This window comes from Microplitis demolitor, chromosome 4, assembly GCF_026212275.2.
Source record: "Microplitis demolitor isolate Queensland-Clemson2020A chromosome 4, iyMicDemo2.1a, whole genome shotgun sequence".
NCBI lineage: Eukaryota > Metazoa > Arthropoda > Insecta > Hymenoptera > Braconidae > Microplitis > Microplitis demolitor.
In genome coordinates this window covers 10,039,411-10,063,169 of record NC_068548.1, presented here as the reverse complement: position 1 = coordinate 10,063,169, position 23,759 = coordinate 10,039,411, and the positions used below count along the sequence as shown (strand labels likewise).

The following is a 23,759-nucleotide window of genomic DNA, read 5'->3' as shown; positions in this document are numbered from 1 at the left end:
TTCTGGGAAGTCTTGGCTGGATAATACTTGCGTGCAAATTGATGCAAATCAACTACCGTCTGAACGTAATTTGACAGAAAAACTTGCCATCAATTTGAAGTGAAACTTACAGTCAACTTAACGTCATTGTCTCAAAAAGTCGGCATTTGTTGAAAACTCAAGATTCCGAAATTGGGGTAAAAAAAAATAACTTACCGAATTTTTTTAAAAACGTCGATATTCATAGCGGGTAGTCAATGATACTTTTATACTTATTTAATAGTAATCTACGAACTAATATTATTTGTTTTGTGCTAAGAAATATTAGCTAAATTTTTGGTAAAAGTTTTTGAGCAAGAAAAAATAATATCAACACGTGATTTTTATTTCAATAGGGATATGATTTTTTTTCCTATGCTATGGCTATCATAAAAAAAAAACTTTTTAGTTGACAATTCTACTCATTTCATTTTTACAATCAATCAAAAACGATTAAAACACGATTTCTTTAGCGTGTGTAAAAAGAGTGAGTCAAAGAATGATAGTGGGAGAACGGGGCAAAGGAGTCCCAGACAGCATTCAAGTCGGAATGACTGCTTTACGACGTTTTTTTGAAGGTGTCCTCAAAAAGTCTTATGATGACTTCTTAAAGGTGTCATTTCTAAGAACTCTTAATTAAGAGTTCTTAAAGACTCCAGAAATAAGACGTCAGTTTTATGACGTCTAAATGTATTCATTTTTAAACTTCTTCATGAAGTCAAAATTAGGAGCTCCTAAAGACGTAATGGTAAATTCATACTAAAGTCTTATTTGCGAAGTCAGAAAAAAGAACTCTTTGAGAACTTTTTTTAAAGACATCTTACTGAGCTCGCTAGGTGGCTCATTCGACATCTTGAGAACTTCTTAAAGACTTCTTTAAGATGTTGATGAAACGTCCAAATCATAAATAGGAACTTATTCAGAACTCATCAAGACGTCATTTTGCTATCTGGGATGTGTCGTGAGGCAGTGATGTGGAAAGTTGAGTTTCGGAGCAATTGAAGGGTAGGTGCTTTTCTGAAAATTACCGTAAGGCGGTCACAAACTGATACCGACCGTTATGGGTAGCGGTCATCGAAGAGGAGTAAGAGTATTTAGCTGCTGTGCTCACGGAGCCAGTGTCCCGATACGTTGTCAGATTCGTACACAAAAAAAACAATTAACTTTAATCAAGAACAATATTCTTGATTTAAGAATTTTTTTTTTCGATCGATTTGGAAAATAAAAATATACTTGCACCAAGTAAACAATTATCTTCAAATTTTTATCTTGGATCAAAATTTTTTTTCTCATGTCAACATATTTTTACGCTTAAATTAAAAAATTTTCATCTGTTTTAATTGAAACAACTCTTAAGAATTTATATTACTTAAAGTAAGAGATATTTTTTTGAAGCAAGATGAATTATTTTTTGCAGAAATATTGCGTTTTCTTGTTTGAAGAAGATAAAATTTCTCGGAACAAGTACTATACTTTTCATGCAAGTATTTTTGTATGCTCCGACCAAAAAAAACAAAAGTTGCGTAAGCCAAGAAAATAATTTCTTGGGAGAAAAGATAGATATGGAGAAGGGGAGTTACTAGTGCCAGGCAGCAGCAGCGGGAGTAGTTCGGTGCTCGCCGCGTGATCGCGCCCAGCCACTTGTATTTTCCCCGGCAAGAAAGATATTCTAGCATTGTTATATTCCAAATTTGACTACGATTTTGTTCGAGTACTCCTCTCTCATCTGACAGAGTGACAAGTACATTTTTGGATTGTAGCATAGTATATCCTATAGTACACCATGACCTTAATATTCACTATTAATGATTACTTGAAAATTTTTGTCGAAATAAAAAAACAAAAAAATACGTTTTAGATAAAAAAAAAAAAAGAAAGAATCGACATGTCAACCTTTCGGAGAGAGAATTCATTTCTGACTGAGAAAATTTTTCCTCTTTTATTAAAGAAGCAAACTTTTGGAGCAAGAAAATTTTTTTTCTTGGCCCAAGTGACTTTTATTTTCACTTAAGACGCATTTTCATTTGTTTCTCTATTCGCACTCAACTGGATAAACGGTACTATCTCTGTTGCACTTGTACATTAAATAGGAACTTGGTCCAAGCTTTTCTCGTAAACAAATAGAAGTTATCAAAAAATTCAAGTGCACTTCGCTAGTTCATAGAGTAAAGCATCGGGTCTGTGTCTTTATTTTGCGTTTAGAGCTTTTATTTTAGAGAAAAACTGGGACAAAATTATCTGAAAACCGTTCTTAAGCAATTTATTTTTCGGAGCACGAGAATTTTTTTCTTGGGCTAAGAGATTTTTTCGTTGCCCAAGGGGTTTTTTTAACTTCCCGCTAAGAAAATCGACGATTTTCGAAAAATTCGGGAAGTTATTGTTTTCACCCCGATTTGCGAAAATCGAAATTTCATCAGATGTCGACGGTTTGAGGTCCTACAAAAATATTCTGACTTTTTCCAGAATGATCTCCGAGTAACTAACTAACGAGTAAATAACTTTTTAACTAATGAACCTATTTAAATGGTTGGGGTGGCAATCGAAAGAGCCTGTTGACCAACAAATTTCCTGAAAATTTCAAAAGATTTGATCCAGTAGACTCGAAAATATTTGCGAATTATGAGCAAAACATTTTTTTCTTTTAGTTTTTTTTTTTTATTTCTCAGAAACAACTCGAACAATCGACTTCAAAATCTAATCAGCTCTAGAGCTCAATGAAAGCGTCGATCGCCACCACAACCATCTTAATCGGTTAATGCGTTCGAGTGATATCGTTGAAGAAAGAAATGGTAAAAAGCGGTTTTTCTTCAAATATCTTCGAAACAACTGAACCGATCGATTTCAAATTTTACACAGCTCTAGAATTCATGAGAACGCGCAGATTGCCGCCTCAAACCTCAAAATTGGTTCATTAGTTAAAAAGACATCGGTGCTGAAAAGTTAAAAAAGTAACATAAAAATCAACTTTTCTGAAAATTTCAAATCGATCGATCAAATAGACTTTAAGATATGGAAGTAAAACAAAAAAAAAATTTTTTTTTTTTTTTTAGTTTTTTTCAAATTTTTCAGAAATGGCTCGATTGATCAATTCCAAAATCTAATCAGCACAAGAATTCAATAAAACGCGTCAATTGCCGCTTCAACCATGTCAATCAGTTTATTCGTTCGAGAGAAATCGATCGAGAAAGAAATGGTGAAAAACGGTTTTCTTCTATTATCTTTGAAGCGACTCGTTCGATCAATTTCAAAATTTGATCAGCTCTAGAACTCAATAAAACGCGTCGATTGCCTCCTCAACCATCTCAATCAGTTAATTTGTTCGTAAGATATCGTAGGAGAAAGAAATGCTAAAAAACGATTTTTTCCGAAAACAATGGCATACAACAGTATTTTCGAGCTCGAAGAGCTCAAAAATGTATTCACAACAATGTTTTCAAGTTCGAAGAGCTCGAAAACTGCGGGAAGTTTTGGGGCTGACCCGCAAGGTCAACCGATAGACCGATTTTTCCATTCAAGACGCTTATTTTTTGGAACAAGAAATTTTTTTTCTCGTGGCAAGAAAAAGTTTCTTGGCCCAAGTAAACTTTTTTTCATTCAAAACGTTGATTATTCGGAGTGAATGACTTATTTTCTTTACCCAAGAATTTTTGAATTTCACTTCAAAAATAAATTTTTTTGAAAGAGAATTTCCTGTCTTGAACCAAAAAAGAGTTTTTAAATCAAGTGTTTTATTTTTATTGAATAAAGAAAGAAAATTCAGAAGATGATAATTTTCTTGAATCAAGTAAACTATTTTTTCTGTGTAGTAATTAAATATTATTTATTCACTATGGTTTACTGCAAATCCTGTTATTTCATTACTTTTTGATACATAATTAATGATTCTAGTGTGTCGACTGAGTGCTCTTCTGCTGTAAATAAAATATTTCTTTTAGCAACAAATTTCATGAAATATTAATTTATTGAATACCGTAAGAGCGGTAGAATGGGTTAAAGATTCAAATATTTACTAACTCATCAGTAACCCTACCCCAACTCTTTTAGCATTAAGTATAATTATTTTCTGACAGGGATTGATTAAATTGATTTATAATATTTTAAAAATGAATTATTTATAGATAATACAATCGATACAAATAAAATAAAACTGCGACAGCAAAACATAACTATGAGTGCTACTTTAAATGAAGTGATCCTAATATTAGTTAATAACTTAGTCCCATATTACAGCTGGTCCATTAAGTCAGATTTCATTAACTCAGAAGTTCCCCTCAATCTTGACTTCTTTACGAGCTACGCTATCTCTCACCCAATGCTATACATTTGTGTGTCTATGAATATTTAAACATGCCTCATACAATTTCCGCTCCTCCGTAGACTAACTGTCCGAGTTAATAGAATGCGACTGTATAGCATCGTCAATAAGATTTTACACTCGAACTCTCACAAAAATGAGATGAGACTATTTGATACGATTGAAAGATACACCTGTAATTGTTTCCTACAAATATAAAATTGTGTCAAAAAATCGAAATATTTACATTGTAGAGTTTTGGTCAATGTATGTATTATTATAAGTTTACTTGTAATTGTACAAATATAACATCGTATTAAATGTCTTGCGACATTAAAGAACAATATAATTCTGTATGAATTCGTCTCATTTGTGTACCTAATTGAGAAAAATATTCATTGACATTTGAGGTTGAATTACAATTGATTGATTGGGACTCGTATACTATTGTGTCAAGTGGTGTTTCTAGTGCCATATAATAATTATTCCTACTGACGTTTTGACAGCGTTTATTACAATGGTTGTCATTTACATCGAACTTAGTTTTTTTTTCATTACTCAATTTATTAACCACTCCGTTAGATTTATCTATTTGACAGTCGAATCGGTCTGTACCATTGCCTAAGTAAATAATTTTTTCATATTCGAATTTCTCTGTTACGTTACTCTCTTTTGAGAGAATTTTAAGATTCTCAATTAATTTGTTGCATGTTTTTTTTTTCTTACTTTTATTTGATTTTAATATATTTTCCAACATTAATCTTTTATTTTTAGTAAAAACAATCAAATCTTTTTTTAATTTCAAAAGGTCAGTGTGGAGATTTAAATTAAAATAAAAATATGTTGCAAACTCACGGTAACTTCTAGTATCAGGTTCGGTCATACATTGACCGAAGAAAAATTCATGAATTTTCCAGATGTTAATAGAGTAATGTGCTGAACTTTTTTTCAAACGGTCAAACAAATGTTTAATTTCATTACCTTGTGAGTTTGTTGCATTAAAACTCTCTCGACTCTTAAAATATATAGGAAACAATATTTTTCTAATCATATTAAAAATATTTTTCAAGTGCAACCAATATTCTTCAAAAATGAATTTTCTTGCTGTGGTTTGCGAATCCAGATATGATCCTTCTAACTGTTTTAGAAATTCTACTTCATGCTGTAAACATTTGATTACTAAAAATATATTTTCTGAAATACTTTCCTTATCAGTATTATTAAAATCAATACTAGTATCATTTTCTATAGTGGAATTAAATAAAAATCTTTTATACCAATTTATTAAATTTAAGTATTTGAAATCATTAAATTTCACAAAAAATAGTTTATTTGATAAGCTAAATTCACTAGAATTAATTGTTTTTTGTACTTCGTAGGCCGATGATTTTGAATTAATGTTGATACGTATATCATATTTTATGTAATTTACGAGATTGCTACTGCTGTGACTTGATTTAGTATTTTTGATAACATTATTAATACCTAAAATAAACGAGTTTGTTCTATTATTTGTTTGGAATGTCGATAGATTTCTAAGTGAGGTTTTCAACTTCAATATATAAACAAGCGTTGGATCTCTAGTTGCTAAAGGTGTTTGTATAATTGGAGATTCGATTTTCAAAATAACATTTTTATTGATATTGTATATGCAGTCGATCAATTTTTCTATATTAATAAATCTTATGTTTCTTGATAAACTAGAATTTTGTGCAGTGACTATGAATGGTTTACCTGAAAAATTTTCCAGTTCTACAGATTTGAGATTGTTGTTGCTATCGTCTATAATTTCGAAATTCTGGTTAGAATAAATTTCTAGTTTTTTTATGCGAATTCTATTATTAGAAGTAGATAAGTTATCAGTAATATCATTTTTTTCTAAGTCATAAGAACTAATATCACAATTATTAATAGCTGAAGTATTTCCGGCATCTTGATCGTACTCTACATGATCGAAAAATAATTGAAATTTTTCAGTATCTTTTGTCCAAATGTCTTGAGAGTAATCACTAGATAGTTTATAAATCGCACTATTTGGAAAATTAATGGATGAAAGTAAATCTTTGAAAGTATTTAGTTCATGAGTAGAAATCAAATTGATTGCGGATCCATAAGAACCGTACCGCCCAGCACGACCAATCCTGTGAAGATATGTAGCGCTATCATGAGGAACGTCAAAATTTATTACTAAATTGACATTTTCTGCATCTATTCCCCGAGCGGTCAAATCAGTCGTACACAGTATTCGACATTTAAAATTTTTCAGATGTTCTACTGTATTCAAACGCTTCTTCATATCTTGATTACCTGTTATATACATTGATTGAAAACCGTTGCTGTTAAGATAATTACAAACTGATTGAGCCCTGGAAAAAAAAAGTATCATGAGAATCTAAATAGTATGTTGTATAGTTACTATATATATATATATACAAAGTATAGTTACTATATGTATATATATATATACATAGTTATATAGATACTAAGATAGTCTTTATATGACGAGGCAATATTTTTCGCACGAGTCGTAGAGTCATATGCACGAATCGAAGGCTAAAGACTATCTGAGTGTCCTACTACGCATTCTATTTTATTCAACAATTTCCTGATTTACGCGAATAATGACAATCTGTGAAGCAAAGTCTGTGGCTGTTTAACGACACGGTGCACCCACGAAATCACAACAAACCATCGACTCTAAAATTCAGAATTCATATAATTTTTAACGAGGTAAAATTCATGTATCATCAGGGAAAGTCGTGATTTTCCGCGGCTGGTCAGTTACCCGAGCCGTAACCCCTAATGAGTCCTCGTTTGAGCTTTTCGACTTGTCGCCGGGCACGCTAATTGAATAAGCTCGGACTTCTGTCCCAAAATTTAATTAAATGGGAAGGCAATTTCCCGGAAACTACCGAAAATGACCGAGTCCAAGATATATAAGCACAGGACAGTAGCTGAAAAGGAGAGAGGCGGTTGAGCCGACAAGTCAGACGGGCATTCATCTACCGTAAGCTTTATCCAAGAGGTCGGAAACCAAGTAAAGACAAAAAAAATCAACTTAAAGTAAAAAATAATGTAAAAGTCCAGGGGACCGTTTTAAAATAAAGATCCAGGGAAACAGGTAAGATGCCATTAGTTGATAAGGAATAAAATTCCGCTGGACTCATAATAGTTATAAGTAAATTTAAGCCCGGTGGGCAAAGGTATTCGTTTTATGATAAATAAATCTAATCAATTACAATTTTTTTAAATTTATGTTTAATTAATTTAATTCCTCATCCTTTCTCAGTCTTATAAAATTTTAACGACTCTGATCTTTGAACAAATAGCATCTCCAGTTCCAAAGGCCGAGTATACCTTCCAGTGGCGCCTGTACTCAAGATCATTTAATAAAGGGGCCAATTCTCGGTAAAGTTGAGACATACTCTGTTATAAATTGATTTAAAATTCACTCGGATGTTTTAATTATTAATAAAAAAAATATAACAACGACGCAGTACAGCACTCTACATATAGTGAATTGAAGTTAGTATATTTAGTGTACTAGCCGTTTAACATACATTTTTAAAAAAAACTTTGAATCATTCAACGAGTTCTTATGACGTTTAATAGATGGAGATGAGTCGAAAATTTCGAGACGCGTTGTGAAATTTCATTATAACACTTACTTTTCGCAAACCCGATGGAAAACGAGAACATCTACTTTGACTTTACTCAACTTCTTTGCACCGGTCGATGAAGAGCTGTTTAGAGTTCGCAACGCCGACATCATAAAGCGCACAAATCAGGCCTGCCTTGAATAAATTATATTTTCACAACAACTGGGTGAAAAGTTCGAATTCCTGCCATGTCTAGCGGGAAAAGTGTTTTCTTAAATTATATAACAAGGAACCAACATACTTATATCTAATGAAGTCCAGATCAATAACATTTTTTGTGGGGGAGGACTGCTTCATTATAAGTTTTAAACAGTGTCTTTATAATCAAAAAACTAGGATATACATGAACTTAAAAAAAAACCTGATGTGTTTTGTTATAACCTGAAAACGAAAATGGATAATAAAACATAGCTATATCTTCGAAGCTAATTATTCCAATGATTTTGACAAATTTGGATTTTGAAGAAAAAAAATTGTAAGATAAATTTCAGAAAACTTAAGTGTATTACGTATACCTAGCTGAAATTTTGCAACGGAGACGCGGAACAGCCCAATATAGCGTATGCGGTCGCCCACGGGTGATAATAATAAATAATAAATAATAATAAACGATATCAAATGATGATAAATATCGAGACCAAATTAAAATAAAATAAAAAAATTTTAAACAATGATTAAATTATAAATAATAAATATTTGTCGTGCCTGGACCCGCTCCTCAGGTTGGGTTAGTGCACGCAGGCGCCAGACCGTTTATCCCAAAACGGACAAAACTTTATTCAGGGGGAAAATTTACGAGGGGAAATCCGAGCAAGTGACTCGTGGCAAAGCGGAAAATACTCGAGAGACACAACAGAAATGAAATAAATAATAGAAATATTTGTAAATAAATAATAAATTATTACGTATAAGTAATAAATAAGATCAGGAAAAATGAAATTAAGCAGTAGGAAAAGATCCAGGGAAATAAATATTGAACTTTCCCCGACAGCTGTTGGTTTCCACGTTTTAATTTTTATAAACAATATAAAAATAATAATTTTTCACAATATTTAATTCGGTTAAATTAATAACAATAATAATACCTGGTTATTTTGCCAAAAATAATATCGCAGTATTACAGCAAATTATATAAACTGAGTTGATAAAAAAAAATATAATTTAATTTAATTGATAATATAAATTTTTAATATTACATAAAAGAAACAATTATTTCATTTAAGTTTTCCCAAAAATCATAAATAATAACAATATTTTTATTTCCTATTATCTCTCAGCACTTGTGAGAGAGAGAAAGATACGGAATTTATCCTCACTCACACTCAAAATAATAAATTCCTCGGTATTAAACTAATTTATAATTTTTAAAATAAAATTTCAATAATAATTTTAGACCGCTGGGGCAAACGGATAAATCAAAAATAAAAGAATATAAAGTTACTCAATTACTTTAAATAATAATAAATATAGATAATAATAAATACCTATAATAATGTTTAATATTTTTCTACAAATATTTCGAGTAAGAATTTTCACCCAAGTGATGATGTCAGTACTTGAGGAATTTACTCAAGTACTGTATGCGCTATATAGATATATATACTATAAGGATATATATCGATGGTTTTCTGACGCAACCTCGTAACTCGATTTTTGACCATTTTGAGATTTAATCGGAAAATTTATCAGTAAATATAATTACATAAATCTGTAAAGTTATAAATAATAATACTCATCCAATTTTTTTTTATATAACAAAATACAATCCCGTATCTCAATTCAAAAAAATGTGTCATGCGCGATCTCGTAACTTAAAGTACAAGATGGCATATATATAAACAAGTTTCCTATCAGCAATAATATTTTGTTCAACATTTTAATAAAGAATTTATTTTCAAATAAATTTAATTGCTTTTTTTTAAGTGAATAAACAATGGTGAATACTTAAATTTATTATTATAGTGAAAAAAAACTCAGTAAGTAACAAAAATTGAACAATCATCAATTCTAACCTATTACAACCTGATACAATTTTCATATGAAATTTAATCTTGTATTTTTAGAGTTAAATAGTATGTCATCCGCAGATCCAACTCCATCAACTGAAAAATTAGCATCTGATGAAGATAAAAATAATAAAAATGATGACAGTCACTCAGTAATGGTGATAGATGAAACTACTGGGCTTTTAATTCCTCTCGTATGTACACCTATGAACGAAGACAAAGAGGAGAACGTTGATTCTAGTTTATTTATCAACATGCATTTAGATGAGAGTACGGGACTATTCGTGGTAGATTCAGATCAATCAGTTTCATCACGTGGATTCCTGAATTCATCAAATTCCTTAGTTCTTAATCAAACCGACAGTGCAACAAGTGACATTAGTCCATCTCGTCCTGCAACAATCACTCTTAGTGAACATTCAGGTATTATGTCTAAAAAAAGGTCTCGTAAACATCAAGGTGATAATAAAGATTGGGAACAAAACAAAGTAAAAAAAGCTCGCGTTGAAGGTAAATCTTATTTTAGTATGGCTAGAAGGAAAGATGAAAATAATTCATTGACTCAGCGAAAAGAACGAAAAATTAAACCAGGATGTACGTCTAAAAAATGTGCTGCTAGTCAATTTAAAAAGTGCAATGAAATCTCAGAACAAACAAGAAAAAGAATTTTTAATTCTTTTTGGAAAGATTTAAATTGGGACCAAAAGCAATCATACGTGATCTCGCTTGTTACAAAGGAAATAATTCCTCGAAAAGAAGACTCAAAAGTATCGAGACGAAATTTCACTCTTCAGTATCATCTTATGGTTAATAATAAAAGGTTGTTAGTTTGTAAACAAATGTTTCTGAGTACATTAAGCTTAGGAGAGTCTCAAGTTTATAACCGGGCAGCGTTGGTTTACGACGTGAGAGTGCGGCTCTCTCGCTGTCTCAGTCTTGATTTGGTCTTTCTCTATCTTTCTCATCGCAGCCTGATTGCCGAGTTTGGCTGAGCTAGGCGTTAGACCACAAGGGATGATTCCACGCAGCAGGTGACCGTAAATCGGTCATGTGCGCATAATTAGGTAGGGGTCATCGGAGGTTGGGGCCTAAGACGACTAGATAAAAGAGACGATTCAAGTGCAGGCAAGGAATTCAATTCAAGGGACACTCAAGCCGAAGCACTGACATACACAGCCTCGTCTACTAGTCGCTCGATTTCCTTATTGCAATAAAATTATAAGTTAAAATTTTAAATTATATTTGTGCTCTTTCTATAAACTGGTTTTATGAAACCAAAATTACGTTGGGTTCGTTAAGTAAGTGATTGTGAGTGTCCAGCATCAAATCCTACATCAACAGCCCAGGATTCAGAAGAGAAGGTCTACGATGCAGCGGCGTCCAATACCATCAGTACGTCGAACACAATAAAGTCCAGATAAGATTTATAATAAATTTATATCATATTTATATCTCTCTCTTCAACGAGAAATTTAAAGTAGATGATCATTATTAAAATTTTATTTGTTTTCACATTTACTTATTTAATTATTTATTGAAAAGAATTTAATTCATATAAAGGGGAATTTTGTGAATACTTGGGAATTTGGTTAAATAAAATTAATTGTATATAATAATTAAATTAAGCCTGAAAATTACTTTCATCACCAGTGTCTTTAGAATAAGTTAAATTTCAGCCGCGTGTCCGGTCGAGACGAGTCGACCCATCCCTGAGATCTATTTCCCGCGTTCAGAACCAGCAATATAATAATTAAAATTCATATTTATAATTAATAATTAATTATTTAATCGGGAAATTTTGTAACTGTGGTTCGTGGCTACTGGACACGAAGTAGCCAAGGTCACCGTTATATTTGGCGCCCAACTCGGTTTCCTCGTTTTGGAAAATTTTAGACCTGGTGATAAAGTAAAATAAAATTTGGAAAATTTTGAAAAATTAAATTAATTAAATATTTTAACGTTGAAGAGAGAAATACTGGTATTATAAATCGTAAATTGGATTGATACTGTGCTAAATTATATATATATTGGTTGCCCAAAATTATTTAAACTAAATTTATAAAAATTATAATAATTTGTTTTAAATATTAACTGGCTAAATAGTGCGTAAAATACTAAAATTTTAATATATAGAATATCAAGTGAAAAATAAAATTAAAATTGAAATCGTGGTAGTGAAAAAATCGATAAATTCCGGTGGTCTCGTGAAGACCAAGACAAGGACATCGTCTTACGCGTTGGTCGTATGCGTTACTTGTAGTAGACACAATAGGTACGACACTAAGCTAAGAAAGATAAACATAAAATAAAATTGCTTGTACGTTTCTCAAAAAAATTCTCTGAAAAAAAAAAAAAAAAAAAAAAAAACAAACTAAATAAAATAAATTATATTAGTAAATAAAATTTATATTTTATAACTAACAGTGACAGTAAATCTTCAGTTATTATTAATTGAAATAAAATTAATTAAAATAAATGTTGTAGTAAAAATATAAGTTAAATTTCTAATAAAATAAATAAGAATAATTTTAATTAATTTGGTTTAATATAAACCACCGTTTGGATTATTAAAATAAATTTTAAATAAAATTCACTAAGTGAATGAGTCATTGCAATAAAATTGTTGATTCAAAATTTAAAATAATTTACTCACTAGACTTAAGTCTGGGTAAATCTTTCAATTAAATAAATTAAAATAAATAACTAAAATCTTTATCGTTAAAAATAGAATTCAGGGCTTAAAGTTTTAAGAGTCGGAAGTAAAATTTAAAATTATCAGTTATTAAATAAAATAAATTCTGTGGCTTAAAATTTTAGCCATTGACAAGAATTCCTTTTGTATTAATTTTAAACAAAATCAAATCTCAATAGACTTGTGGTTTATTACATAAACCATTATAGTTAATTTATAATAAATCTAAACTGTCATTTTTAGGGATTACTGAGTCATAACTGTCGTCACCTAGTAATTAAAATAAATTCTTAATCCGGTAACAAATAAATAAATTTCAATTTTAATAAGTGACAAAAGTAATATTTTAACTTATTTGGATTTACTACCGGTAATTAACTTTTATATTCAAGTATTATTAGGGCTCGTAAGCTGCTTGTCTTACCAGCCAATATAAATTAAAATTAAGTACCAATAATCATATTATGAGTAACACTCGACCACTGACGCGTCAAAATTCTAAGCGTGTGCTCCAACAATCGGGTAGGCGGGAAAGTGAAGAAATAATCTTCGAAGGCATTAGTTCCTCTAACGGTAGGAATCAAAACAGGGTAGTGCATTCACCACCCTCGACTACGTATACGATAACGTCAAGCACTACGGTTTCGCCAGCGAGCTCGACGATACCAAATCCTACTCCGTTACCCGGTATACCTAATTTGACCGTGACTGCAGACACCCCACAGCAGGTTAGACGGCCAGTAAGGCGTAGCTTGGGGAATATGGTAGCGACTACCACGTCTATGGTCACAACAGTGACCACCACTATACCAATCACTACCGCGACTCGACCCAGTACCGTCATTACCACACCTATTACTGTTACAACTTCGTCTGGGTCAATTCAAACGAGCGACCCACAGGCCGTTAATACAAATACACAATTAAATTTAAATTCAACAAATATTAATAATAATTTACGAACGTCTATGGATGAAGTATTCATAGAAAACCCCCACCGGTACTTCCTCAACAAATTCAGCCTGATGCGGGATCCGTTTTTCTGCCTGGCACCGTTCCAGTTTCCGCGCAGGCTGATCAAGCGACAACTCAAGCTGTCCTGGCTCAGATTTTAAATTGTCTACAAAATCTGACCTTAGCTATGAACGCGCAACCGGTGAACAATCCGCAAGTGCCTGTACAGACAATTACACAAACTGTTCGCGAGGTAACTCACAGTTTTGGCGACGGGGAGTGTAGTACAGGTCATTTGAATCATGAAAATAGGGCTGCTACGACCTCAGCCCTCCCGGTAAATTTACAATCGAGTACCAGTGGAATAAATAATGTTCACAACAATACGGCCGGTCTCAGTAATAATAATTATAATAATAATTTAAATAATAATTTAAACAATAATAGTAATAATTACTCCATTATTAATCCTAGCGTAATTCAAAATAATAATTTAAGTAATAATCCACCAATAAATAATTATGACAATAATTTTCAAATATTACGGGATAATTCATTTGCTGGCAATAATAATAATAATTTTGATGGAAATTACGCTGGTTATCGAATTAATAATGGTCAAGAAAGACATCAAGAATACTATGACCAACCTAGGGCGAATAATTCATTGATACCAAAAGCCGCGGCGGTTTCGTTACGCAAATGGCGCGAGATAAGGGAAATCGTAAGAGCGTGGCCAGTACGTTTTCCGCAAGGCGATTTAACAGCCAATAGTTTCTTGGCTTCATTTGAAGCCATGGCGTTTCGTGAGGGATGGCTCATAACGGATTATGTAAAAATTCTTGGATATATTTTTACTGGGAAAGTTCCTAAGTGGTATGACGTGTACAGTAGACATTGGTCTGATTATGACCACTTCAAACGGGAATTTTTAAGAGCATTTGGCTCACAAAAGACGGACACTCAGTTATTGATGGAAATTGGTCAGTTGAGACCAGAATCTGTCGAATCGTCAATAGATTTTACGTTTAGAGTTCAACAAAAATATAGTGAGATGCGTAACCCACCTCCTGAATCAGAACAGGTTACGTGCATCCGTAATCATTTGCCTAGGAATCTTTCTACCTTAGTATTCTCTAGGTCAGTAAACACTTATGATGACCTCTTATCGGTATTACATGAGGCCACCGTGCTACTAGAGGAAAACAAACGCGCGTCCGAGCCATCCGATAGGTCGCACGCTAAGACAAAAGAAAAATCGCGATTCTCAGCAGTACATTCGTTCCCGCGTACTCCTATTTTGGTTGAGATGATGAATGATAAACAACCACTCGTTATCGAGGAAATTAGAGAGGGAGAGGACGGCAAATTAATTGTTTGTGCATCGACAGCTACTGTCCAAACTCCTCAACACAATACCTCATCAAATAGATCTCCAAATAATCGAGTACGTTATTCTTATAACGCGAATAATAGCGGCAACTCAAATGCCATATCGCGTACGTTTAGTGAAGTTACTGCTGCTCGTAATTTCGACCAATACTTTTGTTTTAACTGCGGGCAAAATGGTCATCTATCTGAACAGTGTATAAATAACAGAGTTGATGTCTGTAATTATTGTTTTAAAATAGGACACGTAAGACAAAATTGTTTTAAATTAAATGCCGATTCATTTAGGTCCGGATTTACGGGTTATTCAAATTTACGTCCGCCAAACGTTCCCGTTCGGTCAAATATTAATACAAATCATAATAACTTTAATAATAATGGTTATAGTTATAACCTGAATCATGGGCAACCAAATGCAAATAATTTTAATAGGGGAAACCCGAACTCAACTGTAAATAATTTTAAAAGAAATGACAACCGTAATAATCGTGGAAACCGTTCTAATCGTTTTGTTCGTAATAATAATAATGTTAATAATAATTATGATAATTTAAATAATTTAAACAACCATGCTAATTGCGTCGAAGCTCAACCGACCAGTGTTATCAACGCTAGTCACACTGATCGTTCAAAAAACTAGCTTCGCCGTCCTATTCCCCGAGGATAAAGGGCGCGAAACGTAGAAGGTCTCTCAAACAAATAATATGGGGAAATCGGAGCCCTAGTCGTAATAGTTCACATGAAGCCTGGTTGAATAAACCAAATAAATTTAAAAGAATTAAAGTAATTAATGTAACAAATAATAACTCGGAACCAGACGGCGGCTTAGAGCGTACTGTCGGTCCAGTCGTAGATTTTAATGTTGAAAATTTAATAAATTCAAGTTTGGAACCAGACGGCGTCTTAGAGAGTACTGTCGATCCGGTAAAAGAAAATTTAATTAGTAAAAAGTTGATAACAGGTCCAGACGGCGTCTTAGAGAGTACTGTCGGTCCAGTAGAAGAATTTAAATTTAAAGATGTAGTAGGTAGCAATTTAATAACAAGACTAGACGGCGTCTTAGAGAGTACTGTCGGTCCGATTGCTTTAACCAGTGGTGAACTAATAGGTGATTTCATATTAGAAAATCAGGCGTTAAATTCGACTAGCTCCGTTTTAAATAAAAATGATAATAAATTTGAGACTGAGGTCAATTTACTTGACCTATGCAGTCCAGTTATAGATAAAAATAATTTTCAAGATGAAATTTGGTATGATGCTATCGATGAAATCAGTAGTGGTAGTAATTTAGAAAGTTTGGATGATGAAGAAAATCCATTCACGCAGTTTTGCGATATATATGATAATATGAACGGTTTATCAATATTTAATAATTTATCTGTTTTAAATAATAACGTATCTAGTTTTAATAATTTATCGGTTTTAAATAATGACAAAATTTATCCATCCATTTTAAATTCCGACGAAATTAATCACTGGGAAGGCTTAAGGGAAGAAGCACGGCCCATGGTTAATTTACCTAAGTCTGATAATTTATTCGAAGAAATTTGCGCCGGTCTGGATCGTTCTTTTCCTTCGGTCGAAATTAATCCGAATGAAATACATCAAAAAATCTTAGCAACTTTAGAGGCTAGCGATTGTATTGTGTCAATTGGTTCAGACGAATCGGAAGAACCAAGTTCCGTAGACGTCCCCGGTATGCCATACCTATGTGGTCTGGAGCCACTTGAGAGTGATGAGGAGACTGAAGAAGAGTGGGAGGAAGAATTTGACCCAGGATTAGAACCTGAAGGTCCAGCTGTTAGTCATAGCTCTCCATCACCGTGTTCTTCGCCTTCGCGCGCGTCGTATCTTCCTGAGATACTCAGAGATAAAACATTACCCTCACGTATCGCCAATCGTATTGCATCTCGGACCAAATTTTACACGGGTACTGGTCCTGTTCCACCAATGATTACAGCTCGTATACCGGTGTCCATCTGGATATTCGGGGTGCAAGTGAACGGTATTATTGATACGGGACGTGAGAGGTCCTACATCAATCGGCGAGTGTATGACCAAATACGTGAGCTTAGCTCTGGTCAATTACAACAGGATGATACGAACCGTCGGGGAGTTCTTCTCGCGAATCATACCCAATGTAAAACTATTGGGGGAGCTCCATTCATCATTCAAATCGGTACAATAGCAGGAAAGCAGTATTTGAGTGTCCTCGAGGACCTGAGCTATTCAGTAGTCCTAGGTATGGACTTTGCTCTTCAGTTTGGAATATTAATCGATTGCGCTACGAAAACTTGGCAATTTAAAGACACTAACGAAAATCATCCATTTGAATTAATAAATTGTCGCGATAAACGAACTAGTTGTCGAACGTTGACTTCGGATCAACAAAAAGATTTTGATGTATTTTTAGAATCGAAAATGTCTAAATACGCGGAGTTACCGAACCAAGGTCTAACTGACCTCGTGCAGCATACGATCGTCTTACAACCGGGAATTAAACCCATTCAAATCCGTCCGTATCGGCGTAGTCCTGTTATTGCGGCGGAATTAAATAAACAAATAGACGAACTGCTCGAGAAAGGCTATATTAGGCCTAGTAACAGTTTCTGGTCGTGTTCTCCGGTAATGGTGACCAAAGCCTCGGGTGGTTGGCGTTTTTGCGTCGACTATCGACCAATCAACAAATATACTATTTTACCTGCGCACCCTCTTCCTAATATGGTACGTATTTTAAGTGCTCTTCATAACGCGAAGTATATTACCACCATGGATCTCAAGGAAGCGTTTCATCAGGTTTTAATGGCACCAGAGTCCATTCCTTACACTGCCTTCTCTGTCGAAGGTAGGGGGCAATTTGAATGGGTTCGCATGCCTTATGGTCTCGCGGGAGCACCATCAACGTTTCAAAAGGCCATGGATAAGCTTCGCGAGAGGTTTATCGAGCGAATACATAAGAGAAACCTACCGAGTTCTTGGACTGAAAAAGTCTTTGCGTACCTGGACGATTGGGTAATTATAAGTGAGAATTACGATGAGCATAAAGCCATTTTGTCTCTTGTTTTTGAAATCTTTCGTGAGACTGGATTATTAATTAATCCAAGTAAATGCAAATTCGCGCGATCTGAGGTGAAATTTCTTGGCTTCATTGTAGATAGCGAGGGTCTACGACCTGACCCTGAAAAAATAGCACCTATCGCGAATTTCCCTCGTCCAACGTCTCGTAAGCAAGTACGCAGTTTCTGCGGGCTTGTAAACTGGTACCATAGGCATTTACAAAATGTCGCGAAGGTCCAAGGACCCCTGAATAAATTGTGTAGCGTTAATACTGAATGGAAATGGGGAGATGAGGAAGAGAAGGCTTTCCAGGATCTTAAACAAGCTCTGGTCAACGCTAAGCCTTTGGCTGTACCACAGCCAGATCTTCCGTACTATCTATATACTGACGCGAGTGATACAGGGTTAGGCGCATTCTTGGTTCAAAAAGAACCACATACCGGAAAAGAGTTCCTTATAATATGCTTAAGTAGACCGTTACGAGGTGCCGAAACACGATATACTACAACTGAGAAAGAGTGTTTGGCGGTTGTATGGGCCGTAAGAAAATAAAGATGTTATCTTGAAGGGTTTCCATTTGTTGTGGTTACCGATCACGCTTCATTAAAATGGCTCCATACTTTAAAGAATCCGAACGGTAGGCTTGCCCGCTGGGCCATGGAACTCTTGGCCCACCAAATTACGATCGAACATCGTCGTGGAACCGAGAATGAAGGCCCGGATGCCTTATCGCGCTTATACGAGGACCAGGAGCCTGTAGAGTGGTCCGAAGTCCTCGATGAAATTAAAACTAAAGGCGTAGATTTCGTACATATTCAAGTTCGCTCGTGGTACGATATAAAGAAAGCTAACGTTAGAAAATATCCGGAAAATTTTGTTGATTGGCGAATAAATAGCGAGGATAAATTAGAGTATTATAAGCCTGATTATTTGAAAGAGTATATTGACGATCAAGACGCGTGGAAATTGGTTTTGACAGAGAATGAGATCCCCGATATTTTTAAGAAAAACCACGATGTACCGGATGCGGGTCATTTGGGTCGCGATAAGATGTATCATCGGATACGCACCCGCTACTACTGACCTGGTATGTATCGCGATGTCGGCGAGTATGTTGAGAACTGTGAAACTTGTAAAAAGGTCAAATATAAACAGACCTCGTCTCAAGCGCCGATGCGCACGCGACAACCTATCGAACCCTGGGCCATAGTCGCGGCCGATGTGACTGGCCCATTTCCGCGTTCTAAAGCCGGTTATCAATACGTTTTAATTGTACAAGACCTATACACGCGTTTTATTGAGGTCTTTAGACTTCGTAAACAGACCGGATTAAATGTTAAAAAGAGTTTACGTCGTGTTTTCTCACGCTGGGGATACCCTCTGTTTTTAATCACAGATAACGGCAAAGAATTTATTAATCAAAAGATTAAAGATTACTTAAAAGAAACGGGAGTAAAGTCAGTACCAACCGCGATCGCGCATCCTCAGAGTAACCCGGTTGAAAGAATTAACCGTACTCTTAAACCAATGATTCGAGCATTTATTTCGGAAGACCAGACGTCGTGGGATGAGCACTTAGGCGAATTCCAACTTGCTTATAATAGTAGTTATCATGCCTCACTGCACATGTCGCCATACTACTTGGTTCATGGCAAAGAACCACGGCTGTCAAGTAAAATTACTGGACTCGAAATAGATGACTTGGACCTCGATGATACTGCGTGGCGTACTCGGGTTAATCGCCTTGATCAATTACGGCATAAAATTGAAGAAGTAATGAGAAAAGAAAGTGAAAAACAAGCCGTATATCACGATAAGGGACTTAAAGAGCCACCCAAACTGCAAGTGGGTGATCCAGTATATTACCCAAATCGAAAATTGAGTAGGAAAGCCGACCAATATTCGTCTAGTTTGGCTAGTAAATTCTTAGGACCAGCCATTGTTAACAAAATCATTAGTCCTTTGGTCGTTGAGTTAAAATCAGAGACTGGGAAAATTTTGGGCAATCATTATGTACCCGATTTAAAATTGCCCAGGCGCAGCCAAAGGCTGATGAAGACCATTTAACTTTCCTTCAGCTTCCGAGCCCCAATCTCAAGTCTGGCGACGGGGAGTATAACCGGGCAGCGTTGGTTTACGACGTGAGAGTGCGGCTCTCTCGCTGTCTCAGTCTTGATTTGGTCTTTCTCTATCTTTCTCATCGCAGCCTGATTGCCGAGTTTGGCTGAGCTAGGCGTTAGACCACAAGGGATGATTCCACGCAGCAGGTGACCGTAAATCGGTCATGTGCGCATAATTAGGTAGGGGTCATCGGAGGTTGGGGCCTAAGACGACTAGATAAAAGAGACGATTCAAGTGCAGACAAGGAATTCAATTCAAGGGACACTCAAGTCGAAGCACTGACATACACAGCCTCGTCTACTAGTCGCTCGATTTCCTTATTGCAATAAAATTATAAGTTAAAATTTTAAATTATATTTGTGCTCTTTCTATAAACTGGTTTTATGAAACCAAAATTACGTTGGGTTCGTTAAGTAAGTGATTGTGAGTGTCCAGCATCAAATCCTACATCAACAGCCCAGGATTCAGAAGAGAAGGTCTACGATGCAGCGGCGTCCAATACCATCAGTACGTCGAACACAATAAAGTCCAGATAAGATTTATAATAAATTTATATCATATTTATATCTCTCTCTTCAACGAGAAATTTAAAGTAGATGATCATTATTAAAATTTTATTTGTTTTCACATTTACTTATTTAATTATTTATTGAAAAGAATTTAATTCATATAAAGGGGAATTTTGTGAATACTTGGGAATTTGGTTAAATAAAATTAATTGTATATAATAATTAAATTAAGCCTGAAAATTACTTTCATCACCAGTGTCTTTAGAATAAGTTAAATTTCAGCCGCGTGTCCGGTCAAGACGAGTCGACCCATCCCTGAGATCTATTTCCCGCGTTCAGAACCAGCAATATAATAATTAAAATTCATATTTATAATTAATAATTAATTATTTAATCGGGAAATTTTGTAACTGTGGTTCGTGGCTACTGTACACGAAGTAGCCAAGGTCACCGTTATAAGTTTTAAACTGGGTGAGAAAAAGTAGTGATTTTGGTGTGTTAAAGAAAACTAAACTAAAAAATACTCTAAAAGAATCTAAGCAAGTTAAGGGAAAGCTATCACATGTAGAGAATTTTTTAAATCAATTGCCAAAGATGGAGTCGCATTACTGTCGCAAAGATACATCGAAGTTATAGTTAGACAATTTATACAAGTCTGTAGAAGATGTATATCGGGATTTTAAAAAATCTATGAAAGAGCTAAACATCCCAGATACTGAAATATCTAGCTATGGATTCTTTATGAAGAAAATGCAATTAATGAATATTGATATTTTTCAACCGCGAAAAGATTTCTGCGACACTTGTTTTGCCTTTAAAAAGAAGAATATATCAACTGAAGAGTACAATGACCATGTTAAAGAAAAAGACCGTGCTCGAGATGAAAAAGACCAGGATAAAATAAAAGCTATTGCTGGACAGATCCAAGCATTCACTGTTGATGTTCAAGCCGTGCAAATGATACCACATTTACCAACAGGTGCTCTTTATTTTAAACAGAAATTGAAGTGTCATCAATTTACAGTATATAACATAGCAAATGGAGATGTATTATGTTATGTATGGCACGAAGGTGAAGGTGGCATGGATGGCAACATCTTTGCGTCCTGCCTAATTGATTTTTTACAAACTGAAGTTAAGCTTGATACACCAATAGTGTTTTACAGTGACGGTTGTAGTGCTCAGAACCGTAATGTGACTATAACTAATGCTTTGTATCAATTCTCTGTAAGAAACAATGTTGAAATATTTCAAAAATATTTGGTTAAGGGTCATACTCAAATGGAATGTGATTCCGTTCATGCGGCAATAGAAAGACGTAAAAAAGATCGTGAGTTGTATGCACCCTGTAATTTTGAGCAAGTAATTCAAGAATCTAGGTTGAAAAAACCGTATAAAGTGAAATATTTAGATTATAAATTTTTCAGGAATTATTCTGATTTAAAGTTTTTTAAATCTATTCGACCTGGAAACAAAACTGGCTCTCCAACTGTATTACAGTTGAGAGCATTGAAATACAGTAGTGCGAAGCTGATGTTTAAATTATCCTTTGATGATGAATGGAAAGATCTACCACAACGTTTGGATAAGAAGCATTCTGTCGAAACTGACGTAAAAGATTTATATACCAAAGAAATTCCATTGACGACCCAAAAATACAGAGACTTACTATCGCTCAAACCATTATTACCAAAGGACTATCATTCTTTTTATGACAATTTAACATACGTTAAAGAGAAATAAGAGTTATATTTTCTGTTATTATAAAACATTATCTGTTAGAAATGATAAAACATAAGTATTTAACTTCATAATTTTATTTGAAAAGTCGAATAAGGTGATTACAAGCATTAATAAATTGCGTGATAATAATATTAGTACTATGATTAAGAGTAAAAGTGTATTTTATGGCAAAAAAATACTATATTTGAGTTATTATAAGCTAAAATTATTCAAAAGTTTATTATTTAGTTTATTAATAACACTTGTATTTGATTAAAAATTATTTAAAAAGTTGCTTGGTTTTCAGAATAAAATAGTTTTAAAAATTTATTCATGTACTCTTATTTGAAAAGAATTCTACGCAATCACGTATGGTACATTTTTTTCGCTGCAACAAACACGTATCTCAGTAAATAATGAAAAAAGTTATGATTAATTAATTTTAATTTCATACTTATCCGAAAAATTTATTCCAAGATTGAGTATTTTCAGATTAAAGAGAAAAAATTGTTAAAAAAAATTTTCAATTCCATGATAAAACATTTTTAGTCTTTCCTGACAACTAGTAGTTTCTGAGATACGAGGTTGCGTCAGAAAACCATCGATATAGGTATACCGGCAACGTTTCACTACGTTGTACTTAAGTTATATATACATATATATATATAGATAGAAATATCTGAATATTTTTACCAGTAATAAACAATAGTAATAATTAACGACAATTATTTATAATAAAAATCATGTATCATCCAGTGTCAATTATTAATTAATTAATTTCCCTCGCCGCGGCGACCAACAACTACCGGGGGAGGTTATCACGTGAAAAATATATGCCGTGAAAGAAATTCAAAGTACTTACTCAAAATTAATAATCTCCAATAACAAAAATAGAATGGATTGAAACCAATATTTTAACAAATTCACCCGGTGAACTTTAATAATTATCTTTTTTTCTTTTCCACAAGAATTAATAAATGCGTGGTTGTACAGCGTCTACACACAATGCTAGTCCGTATCTTTCTAAATTAATTACCCCAACCTCCACCTGTTGGTCGTCGCCCACCTGGCGCCACTGTCGCCCTTAATTACTATTATAATTATTTTTATCAGCCCTGGGCCTAGTTTTCAATTGAAAATATAAATATAAAGACAATCCTTGAATACCTGAATGATACATGAATAATTATTTAATGCATGAACTACCTATTTATAATTTATCCTATTTTTATCTTATCCAATAACTGAAATAATAATTATTTAAAGTTTATCAAATTGACGTCGGAATTATAGCCGAGGTATCGATTTACCGCTACCCGGCGGTCAATATTTTCAACC

General features: G+C 33.9%; 1 protein-coding gene across 7 annotated transcripts in view; it reads right to left on the bottom strand.

The window, feature by feature from the left end:
• Positions 1 to 23,759, bottom strand: part of LOC103576994 (probable ATP-dependent RNA helicase DDX20) — a 143,739-nt gene that overhangs the window by 60,217 nt on the left and 59,763 nt on the right. Inside the window, exons 6-7 of one of the 7 annotated variants that reach the window (XM_014440127.2) lie at positions 6,047 to 6,678; positions 4,112 to 4,519 (exon numbers count right to left, since the gene is read on the bottom strand). The exons of 2 other annotated variants lie outside the window; for them this stretch is intronic. In XM_014440127.2, coding sequence (XP_014295613.1) covers positions 4,437 to 4,519; positions 6,047 to 6,678 — 715 coding nt within the window. In that variant the 3' untranslated portion in view covers positions 4,112 to 4,436. Of the gene's footprint in view, positions 1 to 4,111; positions 6,679 to 9,798; positions 10,371 to 23,759 lie in introns of those variants that run through there. 4 more of the 7 variants (XM_053738758.1, XM_053738759.1, XM_053738757.1 and 1 more) reach the window with 4 other exon arrangements.